Source organism: Lampris incognitus, chromosome 15 (genome assembly GCF_029633865.1).
Source record: "Lampris incognitus isolate fLamInc1 chromosome 15, fLamInc1.hap2, whole genome shotgun sequence".
Lineage (NCBI taxonomy): Eukaryota > Metazoa > Chordata > Actinopteri > Lampriformes > Lampridae > Lampris > Lampris incognitus.
The window spans coordinates 42,625,503-42,635,938 of record NC_079225.1 but is presented as its reverse complement, the minus strand read 5'-3'; the positions used below and the strand labels follow the sequence as shown (position 1 = coordinate 42,635,938).

General features: G+C 45.5%; 1 protein-coding gene across 2 annotated transcripts in view; it reads left to right on the top strand.

The window, feature by feature from the left end:
* Window positions 1-9,071, top strand: part of vash2 (vasohibin 2) — a 79,711-nt gene extending 70,640 nt beyond the window's left edge. For both annotated transcript variants that reach the window (XM_056294525.1, XM_056294526.1), the window contains exon 9: window positions 8,935-9,071. In XM_056294525.1, the coding sequence (XP_056150500.1) occupies window positions 8,935-9,004 (70 nt within the window). In that variant the 3' untranslated portion in view covers window positions 9,005-9,071. The remainder of the gene's footprint in view (window positions 1-8,934) is intronic.
* Window positions 9,072-10,436: the final 1,365 nt, after the last annotated feature.

Here is a 10,436-nt window from a genome sequence, read left to right as displayed (position 1 = left end):
TCCCACATCAGGTGTGGTCTTCGTCTCATGTCCCACATCAGGTGTGGTCTTCGTCTCATGTCCCACATCAGGTGTGGTCTTCGTCTCATGTCCCACATCAGGTGTGGTCTTCGTCTCATGTCCCACATCAGGTGTGGTCTTCATCTCATGTCCCACATCAGGTGTGGTCTTCCATCTCATGTCCCACATCAGGTGTGGTCTTCGTCTCATGTCCCAGATCAGGTGTGGATATTAATCATGTAGACCTGGATATTAATCATGTAGACCTGGATATTAATCATGTAGATCTGGATATTAATCATGTAGACCAGGATATTAATCACGTAGATCTGGATATTAATCATGTAGATCTGGATATTAATCATGTAGACCTGGATATTAATCATGTAGACCTGCATATTAATCACGTAGATCTGGATATTAATCACGTAGATCTGGATATTAGTCATGTAGATCTGGATATTAGTCATGTAGATCTGGATATTAATCATGTAGATCTGCATATTAATCATGTAGACCTGCATATTAATCATGTAGACCAGGATATTAATCATGTAGACCTGGATATTAATCACGTAGACCTGCATATTAATCACGTAGACCAGGATATTAATCACGTAGATCTGGATATTAATCATGTAGATCTGCATATTAATCATGTAGACCTGCATATTAATCATGTAGACCAGGATATTAATCATGTAGACCTGGATATTAATCATGTAGATCTGGATATTAATCATGTGGTGTGGGTGCAGGTTTTTGTTCCAACCAAGCAGTTACACACCTGTGTCTCTTAACCAAGCAGTTAACACACCTGTGTCTCCTAATCAAGTTCCTCAGCAAAGACTCTTCTGGTTGATTACTGGGATCAGGTTCTGCTTGGTTGGAACAAAAACCTTCACCCACACCAGCCCTTTCTGGATAAGATTGCCCACCCCTGTGACTTGGACCACCAGGATCCAGTGATAAATTCAGCATACGTATGATCCGCTAGAAAGCCACTGTTCTGTATGTCACTCAAACACAAGCTGTTAAAACCTCTCAGTTAGAGCGCTTCCAGTTGTTTATGTTCCTGTTAAACCTGTTGCCCCCATGACGTCACTTCCTGGAAGAATGTAAATAAAAACCAAGCAGATAGATGAGTAAATTATTTCAAATGGTGCGTCCAGGTGGCGTGGCGGTCTATTCCGTTGCTTACCAACATGGGGATCGCCGGTTTGAATCCCCGTGTTACCTCCGGCTTGGTCAGGCGTCCCTACAGAGACAATTGGCCGTGTCTGCGGGTGGGAAGCCGGATGTGGGTGTGTGTCCTGGTCGCTGCACTAGTGCCTCCTCTGGTCAGTCGGGGCACCTGCTCGACACGGGGGCTGGGGGGAATAGTGTGATCCTCCCATGTGCTACATCCCCCTGGCGAAACTCTTCACTGTCAGGTGAAAAGAAGCGTCTGGTGACTCCACTTGTATCGGAAGAGGCATGTCATAGTCTGCAGCCCTCCCCGGATCGGCAGAGGGGGTGGAGCAGAGACCGGCACGGCTCGGAAGAGTGGGGTAACTGGCCAAGTACAATAGGAGAGAGAAAAATTTTTTTTATCAAATGAACATTGACTGTGGTGTTGGAGCTAGTTTTACTAGTGTTAAAGCTAGTTTTACAAGTGTTGGAGTTAGCTCCGATAACAACGGGTGCGGCCAAACATCGGTACACAAAAGAGCCACTCATATCTATGGTTCTGTTAGCGACGGGCATTGGTAAACATTGGAACACAAAGAGCCATGGACATCTATAGCTCTGACAATGACTCCAAAGAGGATAAATTCTGAGTCTCATCACCAGCCAGTCAGACTAGCTTGGTCTAGTCAGAAAGGCACGAACTGAGGAAGCCTCTTGGATGAGAGGCGAAAAGTCTTGAGGGATATATACCAAGTCCAGTTGCACTTGATTCAACTCCTTTGGATAACCATGACCTGGATGAATGAGAAAATTCACAGACGTGTTGGAGTTAGTTTTACTAGTGTTAGAGTTAGTTTTACAAGTGTTGGAGTTAGTTTTACTAGTGTGTTGGAGTTAGTTTTACAAGTGTTGGAGTTAGTTTTACAGGTGTTGGAGTTAGTTTTACTAGTGTTTGGGTTAGTTTTACTAGTGTTTGGGTTAGTTTTACAGGTGTTGGAGTTAGTTTTACCAGTGTTGGAGTTAGTTTTACCAGTGTTGGGGTTAGTTTTACAAGTGTTGGAGTTAGTTTTACAAGTGTTGGAGTTAGTTTTACTAGTGTTTGGGTTAGTTTTACAGGTGTTGGAGTTAGTTTTACTGGTGTTGGGGTTTTACCATTGTTGGAGTTATTTTTACCAGTGTTGGAGTTAGTTTTGCAAGTGTTGGAGTTAGTTTTACAAGTGTTGGAGGTAGTTTTACTAGTGTTGGAGTTAGTTTTACCAGTGTTGGAGTTAGTTTTACCAGTGTTGGAGTTAGTTTTACCAGTGTTGGAGTTAGTTTTACAAGTGTTGGGGTTAGTTTTACTAGTGTTGGAGTTAGTTTTACAAGTGTTGGAGTTAGTTTTACAAGTGTTGGGGTTAGTTTTACAAGTGTTGGGGTTAGTTTTACTAGTGTGTTGGAGTTAGTTTTACAAGTGTTGGAGTTAGTTTTACTAGTGTTTGGGTTAGTTTTACAGGTGTTGGAGTTAGTTTTACTGGTGTTGGAGTTAGTTTTACTGGTGTTGGGGTTTTACCAGTGTTGGAGTTAGTTTTACCAGTGTTGGAGTTAGTTTTACTAGTGTTGGGGTTAGTTTTACTAGTGTTGGAGTTAGTTTTACTAGTGTTGGGGTTAGCTTTACCAGTGTTGGAGTTAGTTTTACTAGTGTTGGAGTTAGTTTTACCAGTGTTGGAGTTAGTTTTACCAGTGTTGGGGTTAGTTTTACCAGTGTTGGAGTTAGTTTTACCAGTGTTGGAGTTAGTTTTACTAGTGTTGGGGTTAGCTTTACCAGTGTTGGAGTTAGTTTTACTAGTGTTGGAGTTAGTTTTACCAGTGTTGGAGTTAGCTTTACCAGTGTTGGAGTTAGTTTTACCAGTGTTGGGGTTAGTTTTACAAGTGTTGGGGTTAGTTTTACTAGTGTTGGGGTTAGTTTTACCAGTGTTGGAGCTAGTTTTACAGGTGTTGGGAGTTAGTTTTACTAGTTTTGGGGTTAGTTTTACTAGTGTTGGAGCTAGTTTTACTAGTGTTGGAGTTAATTTTACTGGTGTTGGAGTTAGTTTTACTAATGTTGGAGCTAGTTTTACTGTTTCTGATGGCAGGAATACCTGAGAACAGGAATCCAGACGGAGAAGATCAGCATTCCTTCTCTGACTTTGTAGTGGATGGCGAGCACTGTGGGAAATATAATTTAAAAAGTGCATGAGGTCCTTGCTTTAGCTTGCATGAAGAGTTGTGTGGCGGTGATAAGAGCATTGTATTCTGGGGCTTGGTTAACCACACATTTCCTTTAAATGCCAAAGATAAACATTTTACCGAGCAACACAGTCGGTCTCACTTATGCTCCGAGGTTCTTTTGTGATCGCACTTTGACTCACACAAGCATGCAGAAAACACACACACACACACACACACACACACACACACACACACACACACACACACACACACACACACACATTTAGTGACCACTCCACTGACATAAGTACCTACTAATTAGATAGATGAGTCTGCAACAGTTCGTCATCGCACATCTCAGAGCCAAGTCAAACAACAGTGCTGGGAATCTTACTAGTTCTGATCCTCTGTGTGTGTGTGTGTGTGTGTGTGTGTGTGTGTGTGTGTGTGTGTGTGTGTGTGTGTGTGTGTGTGTGTGTGTGTGTGTGCGTGCGTAGGCAGGCGCATTCCTATGTTGTGTGTGACTCTTGAGTGCAGTCAGTCTGCAGCTGTTGGTCCGACCCAGGTTGTGTTACATCCCACCACACAGCTGACGGCACAGATAAATACACTTGCCATCCTCTGTGTTAGTGTGTGTGCGTGTGAGTGTGAGTCCAGACTATACAGTAACCCAGTATGACGTTGCTTGAAATTTGAAGCAGCTCTCGGCTGGGCCCGCGCAGCATCGGGTTGTTTATGAGTCGATGAAATTTAAAACTGTGTGGCGTTTGCGTGTCCTCCCCGTGGTTGTGTGGTTTTCCTCCAGTAGCTCCGGTTTCCTCCCGCACAACAAACACACACGGCTACACAAACTACAGACTCCACATTTTCCATACGTATACAATGGTGAAGTTAATGAATGGACGATTAGATGATGGAGTAAATGGACGTGCGGATGAATGAATGAATAAATTTTTACATTTGTTACATGCAGGCCAGCCACACGGAACAACAACAGTAACAAAAACAACAAAATGACAGCAACAAAATACATTGACGCCAGGGACATCCGGGTAGCGTAGTGATCGGGGATTGCGGGTTCAAATCGCTGGTTTGAATCCCCGCGTTACCTCCGGTTTGGTCGGGCGTCCCTACAGACACAATTGGCCGTGTCTGCGGGTGGGAAGCCGGATGTTGGTGTGTGTCCTGGTCGCTGCACTAGCGCCTCCTCTGGTCGGTCTGAGTGCCTGTTCGGGAGGGGGGGACTGAGGGGAATAGCTTGATCCTCCTGCTCACTACGTCCCCCTGGTGAAACTCCTCACTGTCAGGTGAAAAGAAGCGGCTGGCGACTCCAAGTGTACCGGAGGAGGCATGTGGTAGTCTGCAGCCCTCTTTGGATCGGCATCGGGGTGGAGCAGTGACCGGGACGGCTTGGAAGAATGGGGTAATTGGCCGGGTACAATTGGGGAGAAAATGGGGGAAAAGTCCCCCCCCCTAAAAAAACCCCCAACTTTGACACCAACGAGTCCTGTAATTCGCGGATTCAGCTCGTCTCTACCCAGTATGTACCATCCATCTATCCAGGGACGGGCTCCCCATCTTCTACTACTACCTTCGGCTGCTCTCGTTAGGGGTCACCACAGTGGATCATCCGTCTCCATCTCTTCCTGTCCTCTGCATCTTCCTCTGTCACACCAGCCACCTGCATGTCCTCCCTCACCACATCCATAAACCTCCTCTTTGGCCTTCCTCTTCTCCTCTTCCCTGGCAGCTCCATATTCAGCATCCTTCTCCCAATATTCTCAGCATCTCTCCTCACACATGTCCAAGCCATCTCAGTCTTGTCTCTCTTGTTTTGTCTCCAAACTGTCCAACCTGAGCTGTCCCTCTAATATACTCGTTCCTAATCCTGTCCTTCTTCATCACTCCCAATGAAAATCTTATCATCTTCAACTCTGCCACCTCCAGCTCTGCCTCCTGTCTTTTCATCAGTGCCACTGTCTCCAAACCATATAACATAGCTGGTCTCACAACCATCTTGTAAACCTTCCCTTTAACTCTTGCTGGTACCCTTCTGTCGCAAATCACTCCTGACACTCTTCTCCACCCACTCCACCCTGCCTGCACTCTCTTCTGCACTCCCCATTACTTTGGACAGTTGACCCCAAGTATTTAAACAAATGGGCTCCCTATCTATTTACAGTAAAGCTGAGAAAATTATTGTTAAAAAAAACCTTAGAACAGATTGTTGTACATTTTGGTGGAACCTAGAGCAGCAACAGCACCAGATAGTCACAACAAAAACACAGGATATATCTAAACGGGCTTATTTTTATAGCCCAAACACAGCAGCATCAGCTTCCATTCATCTTCGTAGTGAGTGAGTGACAGGCGTCGTGACACGCCCCCTTGATTTGCTGATCATTGGGGCTAAATTCATTCAGCCCTCAGGCCGCTGACTTCTGTCCAGTGACAGCGGACGTACTGTCCAAACAATGTGGAAATAACAAAACGACAAAATCATTAGTTTGTGTTACTCGGTTTCAACCAAAGGACCAGCTGACGGCAAGTGTAGCTAACAATTCACTTTTCCGTTTCCCATGCTAGCTTTTTGGAGGAGACACGACTCGGACCCAACAACGAATTGTGGATCTGAAACATTTATCTTGACAACATTAAGAAGTGTGCATGTGTCTGTGAGAAAGAGAAAGAGAAAGACAGATACAGGGTTTTTTTTTTGCATCAGGCCATACTTGTGGGTACCTCTCCACAGTGCTGTTGTAGAACACTTGTTATAACAAGATAAGTCGTGTTGTTGCTGCAACTTGGCGTCTCAGCCCACCCACCCAATATCCCCCACCAGCCGTCACTGCGTCTCTAATGTTGTGTTCACCAGGGGTTAAAGTGGGATTTGGTAAGTGGGGGATCTCTGTATTAGAGAGGTGGGCAAAAGTGCGGGAGTGATAGGTAGCTAGCTAACGTTAGGCTAGCTAACCACTGGTCCAGTAGTCCCGACGTTAGCATTGTTAGCTAATAGTAGCTACCGGTAGCTAACGTTTGCTAGCTAGTTAGTTATTTGAATGAAAATATTGCATGGCCAGAGCTAAGGTTGGACAAACATAACTAGCTAGCTACCGGTAACGTTACCGGACGCTACCGATAGTTAGCTTGCCTAGCAGCATTCAAACAACTAGCCAGCAACGTCAGCAACTAGCTAGCAACGTTACCGGGTAGAAGATAGCTAGTTAGCTAGCTAGCTAACGTTACGTTCGCTAACGTTAACTGGTTGAATGAAAACCACAGCAGAGCTAGACAAAACTATTGGAAATACTATTGGAAATACACTGAAGATACTCACTCTTTGTGCCCCCCAGTCCAGGATAATAGTGCAGGTAGCAGGTTGACGCTCTCTCGAGTCCGGTCTGCCTGGTGCGGTGAGCTGACCCTGACCCGTGAGCGTGAAGCCAGTCTCCTTTGATGTCAAGTTTTCCCGAAGAGAACTCGCGGGTTCGCGTACTCGGTCCTGCGGTCAAACTCACGCGACTAACGCGAATAAAAAAAAAAAGATCGCGCGACCAAAATTCGCGCGCATAAAGCGAGGCGAAAATTCGCTTCGCGTATGGTGTGATCACACCAATGTAACCGGTTACCTTCTTGCCCGGTGCGGGATTCGATACGAGGTGTGCTGCCCCTCAAGGCGACGCCACTAACCGCTCGGCTAAAGGGTCAGACTCGTTAGCTAGGGGGCTAACGGGTATTATTAGTAGTTTACAGTCGTCACCCTCCCCGGAAGCGCGACCTCGCGCTTTGTTCTTCCCGCGCTCCGAAGAGACTTCTGAGGATCTGCGCACTTCCGGGTCCCACCGCTGCCACCAATGTAACAGGTTACTTTCTTGCCCGGTGCGGGATTCGATACGGGGTGTACTGCACCACAAGGGGACGCCACTAACCGCTCGGCTAAAGGGTCAGACCCGTTAGCTAGGGGCTAACGTGTCTTATTAGTAGTTTACACCACCATAAGTCTCTCTGCTGGTTTGTCCGCACTGGTGTCTCCTTTTACTGGTCTAGCTCCCTCGTTGTCTCTCGTGTTCTCTCGTTTCCAGCTCACACTCCCTGATCAACACACGTTTTTGTTTACTGGGAGTGATCCGGGGGCCGTTTAGCGCGGGAAATAAAAGCTCTATTGATTCTCAACGTGTTGGCATGTTGCCATCCGGATCGTATCGGTTGTTGCCGTAAAAAACCCCCAGTGTCCCCTCAGAGCTCACAGCAGCTCGTCTCACTCGTCACCAAGAATATCTAGCCGCACATAAATCTGCAGAAACGATCTGAAAAGCGGTCTGAACTACACAACACAACACACTCCACACAACACAACATAACACAACTTAACCCAACACAACTTAACCCAACACAACACAACACACTCGACACAACACAACTTAACCCAACACAACTTAACCCAACACAACACACTCAACACAACATAACACAACACAACACAACTTAACACACCACAACACACTCAACACAACACAACTTAACCCAACACAACTCAACACAATACGACTCAACACAACACAACATAACACAACTTAACCCAACACAACTTAACCCAACACAACTTAACCCAACACAACACAACACACTCAACACAACATAACACAACTCAACACAACACAACACCCTCAACACAACACAACTTAACACAACACAACTCAACACAACACAACGCAACACAACAACACAGCCACACAGTGACAGTCTACTACCACTTTAAACCACTCGAATGGGGCAGTTAAACAGCCGCTGTGTTATGAACCCAGCAAGGCAGGAAACACAACAACATATTGCCGTCCAAAGTGACACAGGTCGCTGCAGCCTGACAGCCTGTTGTTGTTCTCTCTCTCTGGGATTATTTCATATGTAAAAGAGCAAAACGGCTTGTTTATTTTTTGTTCCTTTTACAAAAAAATGGCTGTCAGTGGCATCATATTGTGATTAAGGGAGTACGAGAGAGAGAGAGAGACGGAGAGAGAGAATATACTGTAAACTACTACTAAGACACGTTAGCCCCTAGCTAACGGGTCTGGCCCTTTAGCCGAGCGGTTAGTGATGTCGCCTTGTGGTGCAGTACACCCCGTATCGAATCCCGCACCGGGCAAGAAAATAACCGGTTACACTACTATAGGAGTCCGTGTGTCTCCATGCAGCATGCATGACTGAATATGTGCAACAATACAGATGTGGGTTTTGTAAAAGTCCGTCTTCAATGATGAGTCTGTGTCATCCCTCAATGAGGAATTATTTGGCAAAATAAACAACAACAAAAAACAACACAAAAAACACGTCTTTTTAGCGTCTACAAGTAACACTGACTGATCTGGTAACAAGATGGAAGAGAGACATCAGGGTTTAGTGTCACACACATGTTGTGTTTTGTACCTGATATGGTACCGTTACACTCTGTGGTGTGGATGAGCTGCAGAACAGATACAGGACTTCCACTTCAGTCTACCTGACTACAACTCTACTTTCCAGGTGTGATTTGACCTAGTTCACTCTTGCTCTGTTTGTGTCTGTCTGTCTGTCTGTTAGGCCGGCGTCGGTGGATAGGAAACCTCCAGAACTCAGCACCCTCAATGACGGCTACCAGATCCGCATCTGATCCATCGCCATGGCATCTTCTGGGTTATTCTCCAGTGCTTTCCTGTTAACCTGATCCAAAAACAGGAGTTTCCCCACCCTGAGCTCCAGCATCCTCCAATCAGAGGAATCCCTGCAACCAGAGGAATTTGACCGGACATGTACATCATTTTGAGTCCCTGGAAACAAACATTTAGTTCACGGACCGTTGCTAACGTTGGAACATTCTGGAAATTTGGGTAGCTGGGACGGAGACAGGAAGTGGCTGTCGTTGTTGTTTCTGCAGTTTCGTAATAGACATTGTTTTCCTTTTTCGGTTGTGGTGAATCCTCCAATCAGAGGCCTTGTCCTCACCCATGCCACCGAGAGCATATCCTCGAATTTTTTACCTTCATACCTTTTTAGGCATTCAGCTGACAATCTTATCCGGGGCGACTTTCAAAGACTGCAACGGTGGAAGGAGTCTGAATTCTCCTTGGACGTTTCAGTCCATCATCGGTGAGGAGTGTACAGAACCATGGTGTCTCGACAGTATGGAGTACAAGAACGGCTAAATGAGGGAAATAAGAGCTAGTAAAAAAAGAAAAAAGTGGGAAGGACTATTTTGAATTCTCTTGTAACTGAAAACATTTGGAGAGTGGTTCACGACGATTACCAGGCACACGCCGCCATGTCGGGTGAGCAATATCAAGACTATAACCACTAGTGTTGCCTCTTCCGCTTGTCCCGACAGAACAAACAAACACATATTCATGTAAAGCGCTAGATTTGGTTTTCTATAAGGTTATTTTGTCTGCTGATGCAAAACATCAGCACGCCAGTACGGCACAGAAAGTGACTTTGTTTGGTCAGGCAGGAAGAGCTTGTGATGTTACTCGAGTTTTACTGACGGTCTTTCAACAAGGCTGTCATCGCAGAGGCCTTGAGGGAGCCAGGGTTCAGCATGAGGCCAGCTACAATCCTCAACAGCTCCCCCATTTTAACACAAATGTACAGGTTTTTCCTTAACTTTTTTACCAAACATCTAGATTTTTAAGGGAGGCAGCAGATAAAAAATGTTGCGGCCACACAAGTCCCGCTTTCCATCCCGTATTGGCTTCATGTCCCATCGAGGAATTGTTTGGAAAAATCGAATTCTAAATCTTATAGCCCTTTTTATAAATGCTAAGTGATAGCAATATTGCAGAGCAAAATCAATTTATTTGAACTGAATCGTCGTGCTCAGTGGATTTGCTTCAGATTGCGTAAATTTGCACGACGCCTTCACAGAGTTCAACTTTGATTCGTTGTGAAATGTAAATTCGGGCCGTCGACCAATAGCAAAGCTGCTTTGGCTGCGCCAAGCGCTGACAGGGCGGTCGCTAGAGTCCAAAATTGAGGAAGCCAATATTTTGGTAGCATCACATACTCCAACTTTATACAGATGTTCTCTGCTAGGATTTGAATCGCTAGAG